Source organism: Heloderma suspectum, chromosome 10 (genome assembly GCF_057233095.1).
Source record: "Heloderma suspectum isolate Gila_16-S chromosome 10, 16-S_ref, whole genome shotgun sequence".
Taxonomy (NCBI): Eukaryota; Metazoa; Chordata; class Lepidosauria; order Squamata; family Helodermatidae; genus Heloderma; species Heloderma suspectum.
The window spans coordinates 40,324,516-40,348,712 of NC_139467.1; the positions used below are offsets into that span (position 1 = coordinate 40,324,516).

General features: G+C 45.2%; 1 protein-coding gene across 2 annotated transcripts in view; it reads left to right on the forward strand.

Annotated features, from left to right (window-relative positions):
• Nucleotides 1-24,197, forward strand: part of CSMD2 (CUB and Sushi multiple domains 2) — a 916,430-nt gene that overhangs the window by 804,094 nt on the left and 88,139 nt on the right. For both annotated transcript variants that reach the window (XM_084814421.1, XM_084814422.1), the window contains exons 46-50: nt 95-208; nt 6,437-6,625; nt 7,473-7,619; nt 11,612-11,800; nt 23,172-23,357. In XM_084814421.1, the coding sequence (XP_084670547.1) occupies nt 95-208; nt 6,437-6,625; nt 7,473-7,619; nt 11,612-11,800; nt 23,172-23,357 (825 nt within the window). The remainder of the gene's footprint in view (nt 1-94; nt 209-6,436; nt 6,626-7,472; nt 7,620-11,611; nt 11,801-23,171; nt 23,358-24,197) is intronic.

The window sequence follows — 24,197 nt, forward strand, 5'->3', positions numbered from 1 at the left end:
TTTGGTTAACATGATGAAATCTCTGGACCTCACTGAAACCTTGGTTGTTTCTGCTGTTGAGATACATATTTATCCTCTTGGTCCCTTTCCCCAGGTGATATCATTAGGTATCGGTGTCTTCCTGGCTTCACCTTGGATGGAAATGAGATCCTGACCTGCAGGCTTGGTACTCATCTCCAATTCGAAGGTCCTCCCCCAACTTGTGAAGGTAAGTGGCTTTGAGGGTGGCCGAGCTCTCCTGAGGCCCAAGCGCAGGAGTGCAGTGGAAATGCCACAAAACCAATCGCAGGCAACGGTGTTCTGCTGAGCCCTCCTGTGTGGGTCACTGGGTATTTAAACCTTGTATTGACTATATTTATTGATATTTATTTCAAGTATTTTTATCCTGTTCATCAGCCAGAATGGCTCCCAGAGCAACTTTCATGCAGTCAGTAAAACAAGACAGCTCTTGCCCGTAGGCTACCTCCTAAAAAGACACAACACACGAGGAAAAAAGTATAGGGAGGGAAGAGGGAAAAATTAAGCACTCTTCCAGCAGGGCTAGTCAAATGGCCCCACTTCCCCTCTCATCTCCCTCTGTACAGCCTGCTGGAATGGCTGCTGGTAGCGAACAATAACTATATTAAATACATAAATACATCAACAGTCGTATTTAATAAATAATGACCACTCCTTCTAAAAAGACTGGAGAACATTCGAATTGTCAGGACATACTAGAATCATTATTGAAATTTTATCCGTGATCATGACAAGCCAAAATCTTTTGATGTCTTTCTGCTAAGGAAGGGTCTCTATTTCTTCTCCAGTGTTTTGAAGTTAGTTTCCTAGGTGATGTTAAGATATTAATTGTCAATCTAACACTTCCCTGTTGAACATGCCTCCTCACATCCTTCAGGAGTGCCGTTCTAGGAGAAAGTAATATTCCCCCCTCCCTCCCGCAATCTCAGGCAATACTTTTTCTCCTTCCAGCGCTAGTTCCATTGCACACACAGCCACAATACATGAATAATATCAGCCACAGCAGTTTTACAATACAGTTTGAGATACCTAACTGTACATTTTTAAATACAGTGTAACACCATTGATATATAACCATATAAGGAGTTGTTGTCATCTAGTGAGATAAATGATCCTAATTGACAGAAATCACTCCTACGGATGAGTAGGAGTTAGTAACAGTGAAATCCTATGCATGTCTACTCAGAAGTAAGTCTTATTGAGCTAAAGGGGTCTTACTTTCAGGTACATGTACTTAAGATTGCAGCCTGTGCACATTTACCTGAGAGTTAAGTCCTATTGAACATAGTGGCATTTACTTCTGAGTAAACATGCACATGATTGCACTGTGAATCTCCCATTCTAGTCTATATTTATCTGGAATAGTTTCCAAATGTATTAAGAATGCATAGAGTCTTGAAAGCAAACTCTTACACATTAACTATTTATATTTTCAAAAAAAACATTCCTCTCATCATATCTCTGTAAACCATATTTCTGTCTTGCAAATATTGAATTAATAAAGAATATATCTAGCATTGTAACTTCACCTGAACAACAATACAACAAGATTTAAAAAAAAAAAAAACCTTAAACATCAAAAAGATTACAATATGTAGAAAGAGTATTAGGCTGAAATTGTATACCCACTTACCTTGGGAATACTTTTGGGTAGACATGTACAGGATAGTTAAGGGGGAGAAATTAGTATGGCTCACATTTTAATGTGAATGTAGCTAATTTCACATTTTCAAACCAATATGTGAACCAAAACTTTCATTTATCCTTGAAAATTCGCACTTCCAATCAAAAAATGCATACAAAAAGCTGTATATTAGGCAAGCTTGCATACAAAAATGTTGTGTATTAGGAGAAATGCACACAAAATTATTCTCTTTCTGGTTCACTTTCAGCTCATTTAGTCAAATGCAATACACCAGCTATTACAAATAGGGCAACGCTTAATTTTTCTTTGTTTTAGGAAGAAAGTAGTGTTTTCAAAGAGCCAAGCTGTTTCCTGTAGAACAAACAAACCTACATACACCTTTTTCATGCCTGTTTGCAGTCATTGTTCCCCAAGTTAAGGTTTCATTCTCCTTCCCGATGTGATCTCAGCCTATCAGGGATCACATAGTTAATGTTATGATCCTAAGTGATGCTTCAATTAAATGTGTTGGGTTTCAATTAAATGTCCCCACCATCATCCAACGTATGGCAGTGAGAGCTGGACTATAAGGAAGGCTGAGCGCCGAAGAATTGATGCTTTCGAACTGTGGTGCTGGAGAAGACTCCTACGAGTCCCCTGGACTGCAAGGACGTCAAATCAGTCCATCCTAAAGGAAATCAACCCTGGCTGCTCATTGGAAGGACAGATACTGAAGCTGAAACTCAAATATTTTGGCCACCTAATGCGAAGAGAAAACTCTCTGGAAAAGACCCTGATGCTGGGAAAGACTGAGGGCAAAAGGAGAAGGGGACGGCAGAGGATGAGATGGCTAGATAGCATCACCGATGCAATGACTATGAACTTGAGCATGCTCCGGGAAACAGCGGAGGACAGGAAGGCCTGGCGTGCTGTGGTCCATGGTGTCACGAACAGTCGGACATGACTGAACGACTGAACAACAACAACCATCATCCAGCTTGCAGTGCTTTTTGTTCAGGCACCTGAAGAGCTCCCTCCTTCAGTCTGCATGGTGTTTTGGTGCCTTTGCTCTTTGTTAGTTCGATGATCCTAAGTGACCAATCAGATTGGCTCTGCAGTGTTGTTGTCGCTGAGAACAAGCGAAGCCAGTTGCTTGTCCTGGATCACCACGGCTCTCGTTCTGAATGAATTCATGTTTGCACCCTTTCAGAGCAACCCCACCGAAAAATCATTGAAAGAGGGACAATTTTTGCCACAGCCAAAACATTTGTAGTGCTCCTACCCTTAGCTCAGCCCTGCTAACAAATGAAATAAAACAAACAACAATACTGCGGAATTTTGGGTGGTCTCCATTTGTAACATTAATTGTATTCGGATGAGGTAAGAAGGGCCATTACAGATTCAGGCAAAAAGGAGACCTCTGTCTATTGAGTCTAATTTATAGCTACCCCTGTCTTGACAGCTTAGGGAAAGTAAACATTGTATTCAAAATATATAAATATGACATTCCAATTGAAACATCCATCTCAAAGGCTTAAAAGCAAAGCAAGTGCTAACCTCCTGGCCCATTGGCCTGGTCGAGCCCCCAAAAGCCAGGCTGAATTAAACAAGACCATTCTTATGTCATTGTACTTCACACAGATGCCTGGGCTTCAGCAAGGGTCTACAGGGAGGGAGGGCATTCCAGGGTTGGACTTGGAGGCCAGCCATGGCAGCTAGTCCATGCATCCTTCATGCTTAAACATGGAGCACTGACACTATTGTTATGAGAACACTCTCAGTTGACATTGACTGGGACGTAGAAGACGGTATAGAAACCAAGGAGAAAAAAGGAAGACTAGGGATGGGTGAGAATTTCATTTCAGATTGTTTTTAATAAGAATTTACCGAGGGTTTGTAAATTCCTTCATATATGCGATGGGAAAGACTTGAGACTTAAAAAAATTCAAATGTAGGAGAAAGTGAAACAGACCACGGATGGATGGACTCATCTCCGTCCAGTCCCGTTGGGTGATCGACAAGGTGCTGTCGCCACCCCCCACACGAGCTGCACCACGAGAGCCACGGGACAGCTCAGCAGCCTCCTGGGAAGCACCACGAGGCTGTCCGTCGCCGTATCGAGTTGCCATTCTACGCAGTAGTCATGACTTATTTACTTCCACAAATCTAATGTTACGTCTATGGCTGCCTTAAAGGGGTGATGACTCAACATTTCAGGTGTAAAGGGCCCTTTACAACATGGTTCTTTCCATGCTGAGAATAGCTTACCTACTGGATTTGGTCAGTGTAGATGGATGAGAATTTCATTTCAGTTCATTTTTTAAAGGATTTCCCAAAATTCACAGATTTCTTCATGCATGGGGTGGAAAGAACTTGAGGTTTAAAAAATTCAAATGCAGGAGAAAGCAAAACAGACAGGTTCATCCCTCCCTAAGGAAAACCCACAGCTCAGTGGTGGAGCACATGCTTTGCATGCCAAAATTCCCAAGTTCAGCCCCTACCATCTCCAGTTCAATAGTCAAGACAGGTGATGGGAAAGACCCATGTCTACCTGAGTCCTTGGAGAGCCACTGCCAGTGATAGTAGACAATACTGGGCTAGGTAGACAAATAGTCTGAACTGTTATAAGGAACCTTAATATGTCCATACTAGGGATGTACGAAAGTCACTTACCTGGTCCCGCAGCTTGCTTCGCGGTGGGGGGGAGGCGCTTCGGTTCTCCCCCCGAAGTTCAGGCTGGGGGGGAGGTGCCCCGCCTCACCCGGCCGAAATTCAGGCCGGGGGGGAGGCGCCCCGCCTCGCCCGGCCGAAATTCAGGCCGGGGAGAAGCACCCCGTCTCCCCGGCCACGAAATACAAAAGTAAATGTAAACACACACACACACACGTGATAGGCTACGTAACGATTTACATAGCCTATCACGGCTGACTTTGGAAATCTAGCCGTGATAGGCTACGTAAATTTTTACGTAGCCTATCACGTGTGTGTGTGGGGGGGTTTACATTTACTTTGTAATGGCGGTGGCGGCAGCCAGTCGGAAGATCAGCCGCTGCCCCCGCCGAAACGCCGCCGAAACGCCACCGAAACGCCGCCAGGACCCGCCACCGAGAAGGACATTCGAGGGAGGTAAGTCCCATCCCGGGGGGGGGCGGGGGGGCAGAGAATTTCACCGCCAATTTCGGGGGGCCAAATGCATTGGCATTTGGCCTCCCCGAGATTCGTGGAGAAATTCTCCGCCATCCCTAGCATACTAGTGCAAATCCCGTGTTGCCACAGGGGCTAGTAGTCCGAGAATGATTGGATAAAAATATGTTAGGCCATTTCCCTTGTGACTGAAACAAATGTACGCTTTTAAACAAATGTACTACAGATAAACTGGCAAACGGTTTGCTGAAAACAACAAAAAAAATGTTCTTTTTTAAAAGATTGTTTACCATTTCTTGACATTTGAGGTCAAAAACACTTGATGTAAGATTTTTCTCTCTATTCTCCCTCCGGTGTCCTTTCTCCTCAGCTGTTTCTCCTCAGCTTCTCCTCCTCCTACTCTGCCATGAATTGACTTTTCTTCAGCCCCTTTCCCAACATTCTGTGCCTGTCTTTTCATTGGCCCAGTACTCTTAAGACCTCACAGAAGTAAGCATTATTGCATGTGCATACACCCACCATGTCACATGTTACATTACATGCACAGTTTGAGGCATATGCATTCACCTCCCCTTTCCCTCATCCCTCTCCCTTCTCCCTTCCTGGGCTGCCCAAAGCTTGAGCTTTAAACTTTATTGAAGTTTCAAAATTTTCTGCACATCTACACTGCTCAAACTTCAGTTTACAACAAAACTGAGCAAAATCGGTCTGGTAGATCTCTAGTAATAAGCCTTACACTATCGTATTCTTATATAAGATACACCAACCTTTTTAGGCCTGTGGGCACATTTGGGAATTTGAGAAACTGCTCTGGGCACCACCACAAAATGCCTATTCAGTGGATTGCCACTTTGGCATCTACCTTTCACTTCTATGGATCTTAGGCTGTGTCTTATTCAGCAATAACATCTGTTTCATGTATATTGGACACAGTAACATCTCTTTAATAAGGGATTGTCTAATTCAGCTAATTTCTGGTTGTGCAATACAGCTAATGCTTCTTTTCAACATATGTTTTGGCAATGTCGAGGAGTTGCTTCTTTTGTGGGGGAGGTTATTACACAGATAGATTTTGCACTGGAACAGTCTTTAGTATTTGCTGAAGTACATCTTTTTTAAAATTATCTACTGCTTCATGAAAATTAACTAATGGTCAGTGTAAATGGATTCTCCGTGACATTTTGAGTGCTAAAAGACTATATTACAAGATTGGAAGGGTAAAAACTTACCACCTATAATGCAATGGATTGAAGACTTACAATGCTTTCAATATTTGAACTGGTGACACCTTCAAACAGATACTCACTTGGATATTTGGTTTGCTTTTGTTGAAGCCTATGTATACTTTGTGCAAGAGATTTGTATGCATTTCATATATATTCATTGCTATGGATATATACAAATCCATATACATGTATTTAAAAAGAGGGGGGGAATTAAAAAATTTGTGGGTGCCCATGGGTGTCATGTTGGGGACCCCTTGGGCACCAATGATATCAGGGGACCTCTGATATAAGCAGCCTTCTAAGTATAGGGTAGTGAGCCCAACCCTTTGCAGGAATGATGTTTACAATCCTGTTGCTGTTTCTCTCTGACATTTACACAAAACAGAATGACACTCCATGTCGTATTCTCTTTTGCACCAATCAGTTCATTGCCCAATGAATGAGGTCCTCACCGACTCCATGGGAGTGATCCTGAGCCCAACCTTCACAGGCAGCTACCCCCACTTTCAGACTTGCTCTTGGGTGGTCAAGGTGGAGCCAGAATACAACATCACCTTTACCGTCGAGTATTTCTTGAGTGAGAAGCAGTACGATGAGTTTGGGATATTTGATGGTGAGTCACCCAAATGGTTTGAGGGCAGGAGGTTTTTTGGAGGAGGGGCAAGCTTTGAGCTGCTCAAGTTATTGGAAAAAGGACTCCTAAGGAGGGGAAGATGTATAAAGGCTTATAGAATTATGAACTACGTAGAGAAGAGTAGGTAGGATCTCGGTTTCTCTTCCCATGCTAGATAAAATTGACTGGCAGCAGAAAAGGAAGTATCCCTGTGAGAAAGGGCAGAATATAAATTTAAGTATAAATAACTCTGGAATTCACTGACACATGATGTGGTGTTGGCCCCAGTTTGGTTGGCTTTTAGAAAAGGACAAATGAAATGGAATCTGCAACCAAGAGATGCAGTGGGGAATGATCCTGGTCGTCCCAACCAACAAGCCATGCCCTGGGCTGTTTGGGACTGGGGATTTTCCCCACTAAGGTTTTCTTTTCACCCTTAACTATTTCTACTTCTGCAACCCTTGGGGTTCCCCTGAGCATGCTGACACCTCCCTCTTGTTTCTCAGTGGCTCCATTTGAGCCTCAGTGCTGCCAGCATTTGCCAAAGGAGCTCCTTATTAGAGGGAGGGATTAGACTGACTCATGGAGGAGGATAGGTCTCCCAATCAATATTTGCCGTGACCTCTAAATGGAGCATCCATATTCAGAGGCTGTATGCTCCAAAATGCCAAGTTCTGGAGACAAACAACCACGGATTTCTGTTGCGTTCTTGCAGAGTTTCTGAGCTTCTAGAGGCAATGGGTGGCCACTATTGCAGTGGGATGCTGGACCCTATGGGTGCTTTGGTTCAGTCCACCAGGGCTTTTTTACATGTTCTTATTCTGTGTTTGTTTGATTTTTCCTAAAGGTCCTACAGGCCACAGCCCGCCGTTGCTGTCTCTAAGTGGGAATTACTCTGCTCCACTAACGGTAACGAGTACGGGCAACAGAGTCTATCTCCACTGGTCCTCTGACCATGCTTACAGCAGGAAGGGCTTCAGGATCCGCTATTCAGGTTAGTAAGTAGCAGAGACAGAAACGGCATGACGGCTGAGGCATAAAGCAACGATGAACTGCAAAATGCCTGTTCTGTTTTGTTTTTTAGCAGTCTAAAGTTATTAATTGAACTCTAGCATCCGTTTCTCGCATATAAAAATAACCCAACCTGTTTTCTTTGGCTGACTCATTTTTATTTCCTCTTCTTTCTGTAACGGACCCTGCTGTAAATTAAATAATATTCCGTGTTATATCATGCACTTCATGTTTTCAATTAATTTTGTGAAATGTATTATTATTATTATTATTATTATTATTATTCTAATTGAAAGAGAGCACACCATTCTAATGAAAAAGAGAAGGCAGCCTTTGAAATCTAAGAGATATTGTGTGCATAAAACTAAGAGGCATTATTTATTCCGGATTAAGTAATCTGGGTTTAAAACAGTGGGATTTTGCAAGCACCTCCTACCCCAAGCTAAAATCAGATTTTCCATTTGCGGTTCAAAACCTACCACTGTTTGGACTCTACCGTCCCAAAACAAAAAGGATGGAATCCAATAAAGCTTTCCTGCTGATGCAACTGCTTCCATCAGTGAAATGGGGTAGGGGGGATTCCCTCTCCCTGCCCCTGTAGTCCCCTGTACACCTTCAAAATTGGCTCTGGAGGTTTGTGTACCATCCAGAGCAGAATGGGGGGGGGGGCAGGGGGCTGTAGAGTGGGAGGGGGAAGAGAGAAGGAGAAATTCCCATGATGCAAATGGATATCTACTTGTGCAAGGTCGGATACCACCCAAACATTTTGGAGAGAAATATTGCAGGTTATTTCTAAAAAAAAAAAATCCCAGGGCACTCTTGCTAGGGAATATCTAGTCATTGATCATTATTATTGTTCTTGAAAAGAGCATCATAATCTCGAGTAGTATTTATTCATGGCTACATGGCGAAATTCTGCAAAGGTACCTGTCACTACCTTCTTGGCTGTCGGATCTTGCCATCATGGGGTGGGGAAGTACTAATCTGATAAAACTCCGAGACTCCTTTCTGACTGGGTGACGTTCTTTCATTTTCTTTTGGAGAGAACATAGCTGCTTTGTGAATAGAATTGGCAGCTGATACAGCCTTCTGTCTTTTGTGAGTGTGGTTTCTAATCCGATAATATGCTTGAGAATTATGATTGCAATATTTTGTTTCTGTAATCAAACCTATGTAAATAAAGCCTTTCCCATTTTACACCATGTATTACCCCTGTACACAGAAGCCACCATTTTAAATTCCCCATAGTAGGCAATCTGAGAGGCTTGTGTAGCTGAAAATGGAAAGAAACAGAGAGAGGAATGGGGGGCACTTTCTCCTGCACCCTCCTCCCACCCTGCCTGGCTTCTGCTGGCAGGGCATAGGGTAGGCAGAGGACTCTGATCTCAGAGATATGGAGTAGTGAAGTGGTTAGAGCAGAGTGGTGGGTGGGGTCAAAGGCAAAATGGGCCAAAAATACAAAATGCCAGCATATTTTAGCTGAAAGCCCTTCCTGCCAGTAACTCAGCCTTCAGAGAGGCATCTCAACCTTTTAGAACAGGGAAAAACTGCACAAAAGCCAGGAAACCAAAAAATTGATCTGTGCCTGGGGAAGGGGGTGGGGCCAGAGGAAGGGGGCATGGCTTCTGGCAAACTCTGGAAGGACTGGGACTCCAAGAGGGCCGGATTTGGCCCCTGGGCCTGAGGTTGCTCACCCTTGGGTTAGAGTATTGGACTGGGACTCAGGAGACCTGGTTTCTAGTCCCCACTCAGCCACAAAGCTTACGGGGCGACTTTAGCCCAGTCACTAACTCTCAGACTAAGCTACTGCACAGGGCTGTTGAGGATAAAATGGGGAGGAGGAGCATTATGGGTTCTTCAGAGAAAAAAAGATGGGATATAAATGCCATAATAAATACATACACAAATACATAGGAGACAGGCACAAGATGTCTGAGCATATTGCTGTTTCTTTTGCCTTTGTACCTCTGTATTGTGAAAAAAAAACTATAATAAATTGTCAGGTGGGGGGGCGGAAGAAAAAGAAAAAGGAAAGGGATTTCCCAGAAAAGAAAGAGTAACTAGTTCCACCATTAACATTTTCAATGTGTGCATTTTATACTGGTCCTGGTTTCCTATGAACTTTAATTACTCCACCTGTATAAAGGCAATTATCCAGTGTTTGGCAAAGAGTCCCTTAAAATTAAGCAACTCATTCTTGCAATGAAGAAAATTTTAATTACTTAATGAAAAGCAATCAAACTCAAGGCAGGGACACGTATAAATGTGTCATAAATAAGTTAATGCTGTTATCTTGTAAATGAATGAATATTTAATTGGCAGAAATTATGTTTAGGTTTTGTTGCTGAATGAACAATGGTCGCTTTGTTCCTCTGAGATTTTTGTTGTGGACCTCTTTTCATTTGCTGGCTGCCATTTAGAGTAAGTTGCACCTCAAAAACTCAGAAAGCAGGAGAAGAGAGGGGAAAGAGAGGCAAAAAGTGACCCAGGTTGGGAGAGGGGGCAGGGGAAGTATGTTTTTTTTCAAAATAAAATAGGCTTAGAATAGCAGAAGTAAGATTGGAGAGCAGTACTTGTCTAGTGTCAGATGTCGTTCTATTGAAGCCAAGAGCAGAACAAAGCAAAGCCAAAAGAGAAGCAAAGCAAAGGGTTTTGTAAACCAGAGTGGGTCCCTTAGTTGCTCGGAGTAGGGATGGCCATCACAGGGAAATCTGGCTATTTGGGGGCTCACCTGATTTCCACAGAGCCCCTGGCTTGGCTTGGATTTGTGAGCCAAGCCATGAGCTTTTCCCTGAAATCTGGGAACTTTCTCGGATTTCTTTAAATTACAATTTATGCAAATAGTGACTGTAATTTGCATAATTCACACAATTTTCATCCATAATTTATGCAAACTGCAGCCATAATATGCTTAATTTTGCCCAAATTGCAGGTGCTATTTGGCAAATCAAGCATATTGCAGCCACAATTTGTGCAAATTAAGCAAATTATGGCTGAAAATTGTGTACAGTGTGCAAATTGGAGCTGCAGTTTGCATAAATTGTATTAAAAAAAAAAAATCCACAAGCTGGCCCGACTCAATACTGAGCAAGCAGGAGGAGCTGAGCTGCTGAAAGCTTGGTGAATTTCATCCCCCTCCCCAGATGGATTCCCCCAACATCCCTAGCTCAGACTAGTAAGCAAGCCTACCCTAGAAGGGTTTTTGAGGTCTGGGAATGTCACCCAGCTCTCTCTGGCTGATTGATATAAGGATACTTCCTTGGCTGGTGTGGCTGGTCCTCTGGTCAGATCAGGGTAGTGCTGCACAGGCCAGCTTTATGCCTGGCATTGCTCAGAGCACCTCTCCAAAAAGACCCAGATAGGGGGCTCAAGTTCTGACCCCTATGAGGCATTCTAGTGACCAGCTGAGATACACTCTTTTTCTGAATTAACATTGTAGGCCCGTGGACCCTCACACTAAAAGAAGGCATACATTTTTTTGAGTGTGTAAGAACAACCCTCCTTCAGAGGAGATAAACCTCTCACCTTCTGCATGAGTCACTGTTCTGGGCTTGCCTCATCTGAGCGCATTTAATTCTGAAACAGCTCTGCATCAGGAATGATTGGATCATGCAGGTAGGGTGGCCACTTATGACTTCAGAAAAAAGAGGAAATGCATCACCAATAAAGTGCTGGTCCCACTGTGCAGCGGTTGGTTTACAATAGTGCAGCATCATAAGCAATAGCGCTGGGATAGCAGGATTCCACCCATGGTGTTTAATCTGTGACCACCAGGTGGGCCTGGGCACAAGGCATGTGTACCGGAGATACGATCCTAAACCTCAGTTGCCGGAGGCTCTGTGCCAAGTGTCTAGGGATAAGGTTTTCAAGGGGTGGGAAGGAGCAAAAGCAATTCCCCATTTCTTCACACTTCTTTGTATGTAGTTTCATACCTTTGAACATGTGCATGTCTGTGTTCCCCTCCCACTTGTCCAGCCCCTTACTGCAGCCTCCCTCCGCCTCCTCTCCATGGCTCCATCCTCAGCCACACTGGCCTGCAGCCAGGAAACACCATCCAGTTCGGTTGTGATGCCGGTTACCGCCTTGTTGGCCACAGCTTTTCGACGTGTTCAAGGTACCCACAGGGTTACTTCCACTGGAACGAAGCCATTCCTCTATGCCAAGGTATGTATCCACACAACAATTTCTATTGTTTATTTCAGCTTATATCTCGCTACAGATTTCTTGGAGGGGTCAATAATGGACTGGGTGTTATACTGCAATAAGTCAGAATCTGACTTACAGTAGTTTGCAGGTGCTTTACATGATGGCGCCATCCTCCAGGGCCTCTCCCATGCTTTGCAACCATTTTACCAGGTTCTTTTCTAGCAAAGAAAGTCTGGTATTATTTGTGAATGGCGGGATAAAGCCTAGTGTAATTGTGCAATTCCATTATACCACAACACCACCTAGTGCTTGTGTAATGGAATATAAGGAAAGGCAGAGAAGGAAAACCCCTGGAAAAAGAACATGTGTAATGGAGCCGTTCTTAACCCTGCAAAGTATCTGGAAACAGAAGCCTTGGTAAAGTGGGGGGTTAAAAGCCTCATGTAGAAAAGCCCGAAATGTGTCCAAAGGGGTGTGTCCACATCTCTTGCTCTGAGACTTTCAATTCAAGCAAAACAGCTTTTCCCCTCCCATATATATTTTTATTACTATCCCACTCTTACACTCCTGGTGGTCCTCAATATAGGAGGCTGATCAGGTCCACTGGTGCTTAGCGTCAGTAATGCTGGAGCCTCAGATGATGCGAGTCTCTGCACTGGGGCCGACCTTCTCTCTGCACAGTGTAACTTACAGAGCAGTTGTATGGTCCCTGGCAGATGTGGCTGTAGACACTGCTATGATCTTGGGAGGGGAAATTTGAGACCGAAACATTCCCCCTCCCCGTCACAGCCACGAGCAGGCAGCACCACAACAGCTGCTCTTCTGAGGTCACAACAGCGCCCTTAGGAGAGTTCTGGTGGAGGGAAAAGGGGGAGGGACAGTGGGTAGGGAGGAGGAGAGGGCAGCATCCACAGGTTCCTAGAGGCTTTCCATTAGACATCCAACCCACAACAAGGTAGGTCAGCTGCATGAGCTGAGAGGCTCATCTACCTGTAAATGGAAAGAAATGGAGGGACAGGACGGATTTCCGCCTCCATCCTCCTCCCACTTTGCCTGCCTCCTGCTGGCAGGGCATTGGCTAGGCAGAGGGCTCCAAGATTGGAGCCTTCACTCTATGGGCTTTTCTACATGAGGCTTTTAGCCCACACCTTTCCCGAGGCTTCTACTTCTTTGTGGGATTAAGACAGGCTCCTTTACGCATGTTTTTTCTGGTGGGTTTCTGTCTGCCTTTCTATACGTTCCATTCCACAACCACTAGGTGGCGCTGTGGTATGGTGGAATTGCAGCATTACATGAGGCTTCTATAACGCCATAGAGAAAAATACCAGAATTAACTCATGGGGGGGGGGGGAACTATGATAATGGTTACAAAGCACGGGAGAGGCCCTGGAGGATGACAACATCCTGTAAAGGACTTGCAAACTACCGTGAGTAAGCAATCACGAGCACACACAAAAAGCCTCGTGTAGAAAGGCTCTAATAAGAGGCAATCCTTTAGGATTCTGCTTTTAAAGTCAGAACCGTTTTTTTCTTAAAAGGAGCAGGGGAAATTAAGCTCTTTTTCTCAACGTTATCCTCTGACAGATGCTACCCGTTAAAGTGAAATCTAAAACAAATTTGGGGCTTCCTCCTCAGATTAAACCTTTGGAGGGAAGCCAAAAAGACTTTCAATAAGCCCAGTGAAATTTTCCAGAGGGGCAGGACCCAACCATCCTTTACTCGTCACCAGTTATCCCCCCCCCCCCCAGTATGGGATTCAAAGTGAATTTGAAGGTTCTTCTTCATGCAAAACCTCCAGGTAACTTCAAGGGAAGCCCCAAAGTGCACCTATTGGATCAGCAAAATCCCACTGTCACACAAAAAACTACAGGACCTCAGATCTTTAATCAAGTGTTCCTGATGAAACATCCACCAGTAGTCTAAGCAGGGCATGGCTGCATGAACCTCGCTAAAGTACTTCTTTCTTCTGAAAAGAGCAGAGGCCGGAATCTAACAGAAGTGGGATGAAAGCAGCTCCTTGAGCAGAGTGGCAGGACTGGGTGCTACGGCCCAGGCAGCACTAGGCTGGGGTTGCCGTGGCAACCGTAACTCGCGAATCCACTGGGAGCGACATGTTAAAAAAACCCACCGACGCGAGCACATCTCTACCTGTGAAAGCAGGAATTAATTACCGGCGTCTTCTGGAACGAAGTATCGGCCGGTTTTTAGCTGCTGGAACCCAAGGCAGCGGAGCGATAATGTGTGGCAATTATCCTGCCGTCCCCAAAGAGCAGACTTGCCCTGAAAGAGCGTGTTCCATTGAATAATGCCGGCTCTTGAGCCACTATAAAAAGCATGTTTAAATATCAAGTGGTGATACATGCCACTTCTAAGGGTGAGCGGAGTTCTGGATGAGCCACCTGAAGCTGCAGTGAGAACACCAGGCCCCCGATAGCTGAGGAAAGGAACCTGAGAGGAAAGATTATTCTGATTTTACTCACTGATACTGGAGTTGGGTTGCAGGGGCTGCCAGTGTTCAGTTTTCTGTTTTGTCGCGTAGTAGAAACTCTCTAGATGTGTTTGGATCTTGTCATAAGAACACAAGAAGAGCCCTGCTGGATCAGACCCAGGGTCCATCTAGTCCAGCATTCTGATCACACAAGGGCCAACCTGCTGTCGAGAGGAAACCCACAAGCAGGACATGACCGCAACAGCACCCTCCCACCCAAGTTCCCCAGCAACTGGTGTACATAGGCATACTGCCTCCGATACTGGAGTCATCTCGCTTGCTATGAAATGCACCTCACCATTATTAAAGTCATTAGCCCTCAGGGCCGGCCCTACCTCCCTATATATGCCTGCCCAAGAACTGAGATCTGTTGCAGGGGCCCTCCTCCGCGCCCCACCAGTACAAGAGATACAGTATAGTGGGACATGGGAGAGGGCCTTCTCTGCTGTGGCACCCCGGTTGTGGAATGCCCTCCCCTTGGAGGCCCAATTGGCACAGACATTGGTCTCGTTTCAGCAGCAAGTAAAAACACAGCTTTTTACCAAAGCCTTTGAGGGCTAAATGCATTCCCTAGCACATTGCTTTAGCTGTTTTATTGTTTTATATTTTAACTGGTTTTAGCTTGTTTAATAGTTTAATATGTTTTAGGTGTTTTACATTATTTGTTTTATACTGTTTACATTGATTTTATCTGTATGCTACCCTGAGATGTTAATGATATAGGGTGGGATAGAAATGTTTTAAATAAAACATACAAATAAATAAATACCATGAGACAGAGTGAAACGGCTGCCTCAGGCAACAGTCATTGGGGGGTAGGCAGAAGCGGCAATGTGCTGGTGGATATAGCTGTATGCGCCACCTGCCTTGCTCTGTGTCCGCTAAGCTACTCTGCTGCTCTCTGGTGCAGTGGAGGATGCTGCCTGCTGCCAGTGGGAGGAAGGGCGCCATCTTTTTCTTTTTTTTAACCTCAGGCAGCACAGTATCTCGGGCCAGCCCTGTGAACCAGTGTGCTATCATGCGGCACAGCATTTCATGATGGCTAGGTAATTTCCAATGTGAAAACTGAACGTGGGCTGCTGCGCTGTTTTCATCAATATTTATTTATAATATAAATACATGGCTAAGAGAAGCGTGATGCAGCAGGGTGGACTCTGAGAGTTGTGGTTTGTTTAAGGGCTCCAGCAACTGCTATTGGCCATGGTGGCTGGGAATGGTGGGAGCTGTATAGCCCAGTGAATCTGGAGAGCAACACATTGGGTAAGGCTGCCTTAAACAAGCCCCCATCCCAGAATCCACCTCATCTAGCATTCTGACACTGTGTGGAGGGGAAGGGGAGGAAGGAGTAGAGGGAGGAGAGAAACCCTCCTTTTTATGCCTCACTGCAGTCCCTGGTCATAATCCCTGGTCGTGCTCATATGAAACATGTGAAGGAGGAAGGGAGGGAGTGTATATCAGACACTGGAGGGGTAGCAGAGGTGGCAGGAGAGCCTGGGAAATAGATGGGGGAGAGGGGCATGAGGCAACATACATGAGTGCTCGTTTGGCTTGGACAACTTCCCTGGTTTTCCCCTGATTTCCCCTGGGTTTGTCCATCCCAAGTAGCAACTGTGGCCCCAGCAGTGGTACTCTGACATTTCCAGGAATCCAAATAACCTGGCCCTTTCCAACAGACCTTCAGTATTTGGGTAAATCCATTATTAATTGCATCAAATATTGTTCTCTGAAACGGCAGAATTCCTTTCACATGTTTTTACCTAAAATTCTGTTCTGTTTCCACATTAATTTCTGCATTTAAAAAAATCTTCTCAAAATGCATACTCAAATGTTTATTTTCTCTGAAAATATGTATTTAAATATGACATTGCTAAAGGGGAAAAAATCTGAGATACCACTCACCACAGAAGATAAATTCATGCACTGTCAGTATTGAATGAATAAAAACATAGTCCTTGAACCTCCCCCACCCCCCGGCCCTATAAATCAAACTTCTGATTGGGAAGAGAAAGGAGGAAAGGGAGTGGAGGATATGGATAATAAAGGATGACTAATTGCACTTAAGTTTCTTCTTTCTTTTAGGTTAGGGGGTAGGATTAGTGATGGGTGTCCTCCTTGGCCCTTTGGCCCCAAATTATTTGCTTAAGCCTAGGCTTGTTTTGAATTAGGCCAAGGGAACACCTGGCCACTAGCCAGCCCTCCTACCAGTTCGAAAACTTACCCTTCTGCAGCGGTCACAAGGGACACGAAGAGCTGGCAACCGAGGATTCATCCTTAAGACCTGGATGCGCCTGCACATGCATGCTCACTGTAGCATGTCCTAATGCCAGGAAGCATGCGAAGTGTGATACCAAATGCTTCCTGGCTCAACTGCTGTCCTAAGTAGTAATGACAACTTCCTCTGTTTTGGGGAATTTGCAGATAGCTTCTTGGCTATTCCAAATCTTTGTCCCGATTCCGGCTTGATTTCCTTTGCATAGCACAGCTGATAAATACTACCATTCTAGTAGCTTTCTCCCTGCTGAAGACTGTAAGCTCTCTTTCTAAGATAAATATTGACTCGGCTTTCCCCTCAAATAGCCCATGTGTTTTTGTCCTCTCCTTCGCTCCTGGAGAGCAGTGCTCTCAACTGGGTATCATGGAGCAGCTGGCGACTTTATTACCATGCTGGAAAAAAAAACCAAGTTTCTCTGTTCCACGCTAAGCCTGTAAATAAAGACTCCCATCGTACTATATGCTGCCAGGGAGTGCCAAAATTCGCAGACCCAGGATGTCATTTTGATGCAACACAACAGGCACCTCCATCTTGTCTGATGGACCATTTGCTGAATCCTAGAACTTGCAACAGAAGCCATTTCTGCCTGACCATCTGTGCTGCGAGTGAGGTGGATGGAAGTCAAGGGCTTTCGTTAGTGGCTAAATGAGCTCTCTGGTGAACTACAGCTGGTCTGGGCAGGCCTGCATAAGGACTAACTAGGCTCTGTATTGACATAGGATTAATAGAACTTCTCCAACTGAAGGCTGCTACAGGATGACAGAAAGATGCCAGATGTTAAAAGATGGTTAATTAAAATGTGGGCTATCACAGTCATGGAGCAGATAACCAATTATATTATACTGTGAACAGCCAACATTTCTACAGTTGCATTTGAGTGAAATGGTGTCTTTTTATTTTGCTTGGGGGGTGGGGAGAAAAGAACACGATTTGGAATTTGATTTTCAGAGCATTGTTGCTAATGTTGAAAAAAATGTTTGGACTAATGTAACAACTACAAGGGGAAACCTTATTATAACAAATATTCAGTTAACTCATTTTGTTTTATATATTCGCTATAAAATATTGAAAACAAATAAAATCAAACCAGTAGATTTAACATTTCACAAATATCTGCAGAAGCCAGAAATGGAGTAAGGGCATTATGCCTAGAGGTACTTGGTGGGGTAGGGGGACAACACAAGAACCCCACCCCCCAACACACACACACAAACACACTTCAAGACTGATGCATTAAAGAAGAGCAAATCTCCGCATTCTTTTCTGTGCCACATTCACAGTTGTGCTTCCAGAGTTCCGCTTTGCTGTCTTCCATCATCAGCTCACAAATGGAAGTAGCTGGTGAAGTAACTTAGCTGGTCTAAGTTACTTGAAACTAAAACAAATTCTTGGCTGCAGATGCAACCTGTGTATCTGGGATCAGAGGTAGGTCCAGAAGTACACCTAAGCGGAAGATCTAATCCTTGAAGACTAGTGCAGCCCTGTGCAGAATGGAACATACACCTATATCTAGGTCAGAATAGCCTCCCACCATTAACACATCTGTCTTCTGTGGATGAAGTTTCATTTTCTTCACCTTCATCCAGCTTATCTCTGCCCCAAAGCATTAGTTCAGAGCTTCATCAGCCCGACCTGCATCAGAAGAAAAGAAGAGATGAAGCTGAATGCCATCTGCATACTGTGGGCAGGCTAGCCTAAATCTCAGAAAGCTCACTTTCTGCCCTTGCCTGGGTAACAGAGCAGTGTATTTAGCCTGCTGCATTTTTGGCCTAAGCACTTGGCTCTAGCAACTGACCTAGGGATGCTGAATGGCAGAACCAATCCTCCAGGACTGGATTCAGGTACAGCTGGACGCCACCATCAGCCTGGCCCTGATGCATACCAGGGTTGCTCCTTGACCTGTTTGGACTAGACACAATTCCCTAGGAGCAACGTGGGCTGCACAGTATAAGTGCTGGGTATTTGCACAGATTGTTGTTGTTGTTCAGTCGTTCAGTCGTGTCCGACTCTTCGTGACCCCATGGACCACAGCACGCCAGGCCTTCCTGTCCTGCGCTCTCTCCCGGAGCGTGCTCAAGTTCATATTCATTGCATCGGTGATGCTATCTAGCCATCTCATCCTCTGCCGTCCCCTTCTCCTTTTGCCTTCAGTCTTTCCCAGCATCAGGGTCTTTTCCAGGGAGTTTTCTCGTCGCATTAGGTGGCCAAAATATTGGAGCTTCAGCTTCATTATCTGTCCTTCCAATGAGCACTCAGGGTTGATTTCCTTTAGGATGGACTGATTTGACAACCTTGCAGTCCAGGGCACTCGTAAGAGTCTTCTCCAGCACCACAGTTCGAAAGCATCAATTCTTCGGCGCTCAGCCTTCCTTAAAGTCCAGCTCTCACAGCCATACATTACTACTGGGAAAACCATAGCTTTGATTAGACGGACCTTTGTCGGCAAGGTGATGTCTCTGCTTCTTACTATGCTGTCTAGGTTGGCCATAGCTTTCCTCCCAAGGAGCAAGCGTCTTTTAATTTCATGGCTACAGTCACCGTCTGCGGTGATCTTTGAGCCCAAGAAAGTAAAATCTGTCACTGCTTCCACTTCTTCCCCTTCTATATGCCAGGAAGTGATGGGGCCAGATGCCATGATCTTAGTTTTTTTAATGTTGAGTTTCAAACCAGCTTTTGCACTCTCCTCTTTCACCCTCAACAAGAGGCTCTTGAGATCCTCTTCGCTTTCTGCCATTAGGGTGGTATCGTCTGCATATCGGAGGTTGTTGATAATTCTCCCGGCAATCTTAATTCCGACCTCTGATTCATCCAACCCGGCATTTCTCATGATGTACTCTGCATATAAGTTAAATAAGCAGGGTGACAATATGCAGCCTTGTCGTACTCCTTTCCCAATTTTGAACCAATCGGTTGTTCCATCTCTGGTTCTTACTGTTGCTTCTTGACCCTCGTACAGGTTTCTCAGGAGACAGGTAAGGTGGTCTGGTACTCCCATCACTTTAAGAATTTGCCACAGTTTGTTGTGATCCACACAATCAAAGGCTTTAGCGTAGTCAATGAAGCAGAAATAGACGTTTTTCTGGAATTCTCTTGCTTTCTCCATGTTGCAGCGAATGTTGGCGATTTGATCTCTAGTTCCTCTGCCTCTTCGAAACCCAGCTTGTACTTCCGGTAGTTCTCGGTTCACATACTGCTGAAGCCTAGCTTGTAGGATTTTGAGCATCACCTTGCTGGCATGTGAAATGAGCACAATTGTGCGGTAGTTTGAACACTCTTTGGCGTTGCCCTTCTTTGGAATTGGAATGTAAACTGACCTTTTCCAGTCTTGTGGCCACTGTTGAGTGTTCCAGATTTGTTGGCATATTGAATGCAGCACTTTAACAGCATCATCTTTTAGGATTTTAAATAGCTCGGCTGGAATACTGTCATCTCCGCTAGCTTTGTTGTTACTAATGCTTCCTAAGGCCCACTTGACTTCACTCTCTAGGATGTCCAGCTCAAGTTCAGTGACCGCACTATCATGGCTATCAGGGACATTCAAATCTTTCCTGTATAGTTCTTCTGTGTATTCTTGCCACCTCTTCTTCATCTCATCTGCTTCTGTTAGGTCCCTGCCTTCTTTGTCCTTTATCATGCCCGTCTTTGCACAAAACGTTCCCTTGAGATCTCCAATTTTCTTGAAGAGATCTCTAGTCTTTCCCATTCTGTTGTTTTCCTCGATTTCTTTGCATTGTTCATTTAAGAAGGCCTTCTTGTCTCTCCTTGCTATTCTCTGGAACTCTGCATTCAGTTGGGTATATCTTCCCCTTTCTCCCTTGCTTTTCGCTTCCCTTCTTTCGTGAGCTACTTGTAAAGCCTCATCAGACAGCCACTTGGCTTTCTTGCATTTCTTTTTCTTTGGGACGGATTTCGTTGCTGCCTCCTGAACGATGTTACGGACCTCCGTCCATAGTTCCTCAGGCACTCTGTCTATCAGGTCTAATCCCTGAAATCTATTCCTCACCTCCACTGTATATTCATCAGGGATATGATTTAGGTCATACCTGAACGGTTTAGTGGTTTTCCCGACGTTCTTCAATTTAAGCCGAAATTTTGCAAGAAGCAGCTCATGATGTGAGCCACAGTCAGCTGCAGGTCTTGTTTTTACTGACTGTATGGAGCTTCTCCATCTTTGGCTGCAAAGGACATAATCAATCTGATTTCGATATTGACCATCTGGTGACGTCCATGTGTAGAGTCGCCTCTTGTGCTGTTGGAAAAGAGTGTTTGCTATGATCAGCATGTTCTCTTGGCAAAACTCTATTAGCTTTTGTCCTGCTTCATTTTGTACACCAAGGCCATGCCTGCCTGTTATCCCAGTGATTTCTTGACTTCCTACTTTAGCATTCGAATTCCCCTATGATGAAGAGGACATCTTTTTTTGGTGTTAGTTCTAGAAGGTGTTGTAGGTCTTCATAGAACTGATCAACCTCAGCTTCTTCGGCCTCAGTGGTTGGGGCATAGACTTGAATTACTGTGATGTTGAATGGTTTGCCTTGGATTCGTACTGAGATCATTCTATCATTTTTAAGGTTGTACCCCAGTACTGCTTTTCCCACCCTTTTGTTGACTATGAGTGCTACTCCATTTCTTCTAAGGGATTCTTGCCCACAATAGTAGATATGATGGTCACCTGAATTAAATTCGCCCATGCCTGTCCATTTTAGTTCGCTGATTCCCAAGATGTCGATGTTCAATCTTGCCATCTCATGTTTGACCACCTCCAGCTTACCTTGATTCATTGATCTGACATTCCAGGTTCCTAAACAATATTGTTCTTTACAGCATCGGATTTTCTTTTCACCGCCAGACACATCCACAGCTGAGTGTCCTTTCGGGTTTGGCCCAGCCGCTTCACTCTTTCTGGCGCTACTTGGAAATACCCTCTGCTCTTCCCCAGTAGCATATTGGACACCTTCCGACCTGAGGGGCTCATCTTCCGGCGTCATCTCTTTTAGCCTTGTGATACGTTCCATGGGGTTTTCTTGGCAAGAATACTGGAGTGGGTTGCCATTTCCTTCTCCAGTGGACCACATTTTGTCAGAACTCTCTGCCATGACCTGTCCGTCTTGGGTGGCCCTGCACGGCATAGCTTATGGCTTCACTGAGTTACGCAAGCCCCTTCGCCACAACAAGGCAGTGATCCATGAAGGGGTGCACCAAATGAGCGTGAGCGCATGCACACACACACACACAAAAGGCCCTGTGCAAAGGCCCAGAGAGCTCGGAGACAAAAGAGATTTTAAAAGATGGCAGGCTCTTTGGGGACAGAGGGTGAGCTGCAGATCAGGCCCTCCTGATTGTTTTGATCAGATAACACCTGAAGGTTAAAGAGATTATAGAGCTGGAGCTGGAAGGGGTGAGGATTTTCAGGCGCCTGTTGTTCTGCCTGCTGCTGCTGCTGCTGTGTGAAATTGGTATTCATCACGACTGGCTGTCTAGACGCCCGGCCTTGCCAGAGGATTTGCCGAGCTCCTTAGTGGCTCTGATGACATGCACGCAATTATCATCGCAAAGCCAGGATGCGACAGAGGACGCTCGGGCCAGCCAGCTGGATCTGTTTGCGCAGGGCCCTTTTTATCCCAGCTACCATTTCATTTCTTCTGAAATTTCTATGTGTCTCATGCCAATTATGTCCACTAAGAGAGGGAGCTTTGGCACATGTGTGTGTGGGGGGGGGGGCGGGGGCTGTGCTGTAATGAAGCTTCATAACCAGCCATCACCAGTGGTGCTGTTAATTTGACCTTGGGGCCAATGCAGAGAAGGGCGGTAGCTCCAATGTCAGTGGGGCAGTGAATCCATTGCGGGTTTCAGTCATAACCAGTCAGAACTCTAACGGAGCTACCCAAGGTGCAAAGTTCTGACTGAAACCCGGAGCGGACTCACTGCCCCACTGACATTCAAGCCACCAGTCTCCACTGGGCCAAAGGATTTACACAGGCTTTAAAAAGTATTTTTATTTATGTATTTATTTATTACATTTTTATACCGCCCACTAGTCAAAGCTCTCTGGGCAGTTCACAAAAATTAAAATCAGAAAACGCATCATAAAATACAATATAAGATATAAAATCTTAAAACTACAATATAAAAGTACAAGCCAAAATAAAACTTAGCAGCAATGGAGAGATTTAACGTACAATAACAGATTTAAAACAACAGTGCTAAAAGACTAAAATGCGTGGGAAAATAAAAAAGTCTTCTCACCTGGTGCCAGAAAGAGCACAACATAGGTGCCAGATGAGCCTCTCTGGGAACCCCATTCCACAACCGGGGTGCCACCGGCGTTCTTCTTGGCAGCCACCCGCCTCACTTCCTTTGGCCAGGGCTCCCAGAGAAGGGCCGCTGAAGATGATCTTAGGGTCCAAGCAAATGCCTTCCCCATCACCACTGCAAGCTGCCTCCCCCGAAACAGTTACAGGGGTAAATTGCTACTCCCAAAACAGCTGCCTCCAGTTCACCAGCTGCAAATGGGGTGGCAAATTGAGGACAGCCATTTGATTTCCATCCACCCTGGATCAAACGAATCAGAGGAGCAAGGACCTTATGTAAGGTGGAAGTGATAACACATTTCAGTATTTCCTTCCCAGCTGTTTCCTGCGGAATTCCCAGAGCTCCAAAGAACGGGTTCGTTTTTGGCAAGGAGTACACAGTGGGGACCAAAGCAGCCTACCAATGCAAGCAGGGCTTCCACCTCCAAGGCCAGGCCAATTCCAGCGTTGAGTGCCTGCCAAACGGGCAGTGGAGTAATGGCAACCACCCTCTTCCATGCGTGGGTGAGTCTGGGCCAGCTTTGGTCCCTTTTATCTATCGTTTCCCTTTTGAGAGCAATAGGTTTGTTTAAATAATGAGCATCCAGAATCAGAACAAGAGCCCTGCTGAACTGGACTGACCATCCATCTAGTTCATTGTTTCCAACAGTGGCCAGTCCGATGCCTCCATGAAGATTGGAAGCAGAGCATGAAGGCACAAGCCTTTCTCCATAGCTTGTCCCCATCATCTGACATTCAGGGATGCGCCACCCCAGAATATGGAGGTCCCATCATCAGGGCCAATCTCCTTTAATAAACCTAGCCTTCTCTACTGTTTAACATGTCATACCTTCTTGAGCAGGAGTGTTGAACCCCCTTTCAGCCCAAGGGCCAAATTCCACTTGGGAGAAGCTCTCGGGGGCTGCGTTCCAGTGGTGGCAGGGCAGAAGGGGGGGGCAAAAACACCGTAAATACCAGCATCTTTCACTGCCAGTAACCTAGCCTTCCTGCCAACCTAGCAGTTCGAAAGCAAGAAATTGCAAGTAGATAAATAGGTACCGCTTCGACGGGAAAGGTAACAGCATTCCGTGCACCTCGGTGTTCAGTCATGCCGGCCACATGACCACGGAAGCATCATCGGACAGCGCTGGCTCTTCGGCTTAGAAATGGAGATGAGCACGGCAGAGCACCACACCCTAGAGTCGGACATGACTGGTTGGGGACACCTTTAACCTAGCCTTAGGAAAGGTGTTTCAACCTTTATGATTTGGGGGAGGTGGGGTGGCACAATCGCCAGGAAATCACCAAACCACTGGTGATCTGGAAAGGGGGTGGGGCCATCTAGGGAACTCCAGAGGACCAGAG